Below are 1,300 nucleotides of genomic sequence, written 5' to 3' on the forward strand. Positions count from 1 at the left end.
TTTAGTTGTCCAGATAATTTCTTTCTATTTTTAGTAGAGACGGGGTCTCGCTCTTGCTCAGGCTGGTCTCGAACTTCTGAGCTCAAACGATCTGCCCGCCTCGGCCTCCCAGAGTGCTAGGATTACAGGCGTGAGCCACCACGCCCGGCCGACCTTCTTGTCTTAATATCCAAATTTCCCTGAACATTTGCAGAAATACAGAGCTTTAAAAGGATGGGTTCTCAGCTTCAGGCAATTATTGTTCAACTGACCTAACACTTACTGAGTGCCCAATATGTGCTAATACTATGCTAAGTGCTTTCTGTTTGCTATGTAATTCTCACAAAAATCTTTCGTGTATGGGTATTTATATCCCCTTATAGATGAGATATTGAAGCTCAAAGAATCTACCTAAGTTGCTCAATGGCCAGAGAGAATACAAGGCATAGATGGGATTCAAGCCTAGATTTATTTGACTCCAAAGCCACTATATTTCTACTATGACTCCAAAATAGTACAACATAAGAAGATAGGGAGGTAGTTACATAAATTTCTCACTTAAATAACAGAAGTAATGTATGAACAGAGAGAAATTTAACACTGCATTTTTAGTTTACGTTTTGGAGTTTTGTGTGTGTGTTTTTGTTTTTTTAAGAGACAGCATCTTGCTACATTGCCTAGGCTGGGCTTGAACTCTTGGGCTCAAGCGATCTTCCTACCTCAGCCTCCTGAGTAGCTAGGTCTACAGACATGCACCATTGTACTTTGTAAGCACCGTTTATTAATAACCAAAAAGATTCATTAACTTCACTAAAATCTGTTCAGTGCAACTATGGTGAGGAAAAAAAAAACCCTAGACATATATTACTATTAGGTATTTACTGGGGTAGTCATACATATTTAAAACTTACTTTACTATCTCTGCCAGGAAAATGCAATAAAAATAGAGAAAGATACTAACAAAGAAATTCAGAGTTTGAATTAACTTACCATTCTTCTTTTATACTTTCAAGATTATCTACTTCTTTCATTCTCTTTTGCCTTACTGTAAAAGTAAAAGGAAACAAAAGCTAAAGTTCTCAATTTGGTATTTTAAACAAATTCCTACGTACGTATCAATATTCTTTAATATATGCTATTATGTAGCCCTAAAGTAGCACTAAAAGGGTCTTAGAAACAAGTGACCAAACTCAAAGCTGTCATTTTCATCTACAAAATAAAGTAATAAAAATAAGTTGTGGCATCTAATAATCTTCTAATGAAACAAAGATTCTTTAAACTTATGATGAAAAAAATTATAGTACTCTATATGATTTAACAG

At 35.2% G+C, this 1,300-nt stretch overlaps 1 protein-coding gene across 1 annotated transcript in view; it reads right to left on the minus strand.

Moving 5' to 3' along the window:
* Nucleotides 1-1,015, minus strand: part of UBXN2A (UBX domain protein 2A) — a 33,285-nt gene extending 32,270 nt beyond the window's left edge. The window contains exon 1 of the mRNA XM_012660443.1: nt 970-1,015. Coding sequence (XP_012515897.1) covers nt 970-1,010 — 41 coding nt within the window. The 5' untranslated portion in view covers nt 1,011-1,015. The remainder of the gene's footprint in view (nt 1-969) is intronic.
* Nucleotides 1,016-1,300: the final 285 nt, after the last annotated feature.

Source organism: Propithecus coquereli, unplaced genomic scaffold (genome assembly GCF_000956105.1).
Source record: "Propithecus coquereli isolate 6110/MARCELLA unplaced genomic scaffold, Pcoq_1.0 Scaffold668, whole genome shotgun sequence".
Classification (NCBI taxonomy): Eukaryota; Metazoa; Chordata; class Mammalia; order Primates; family Indriidae; genus Propithecus; species Propithecus coquereli.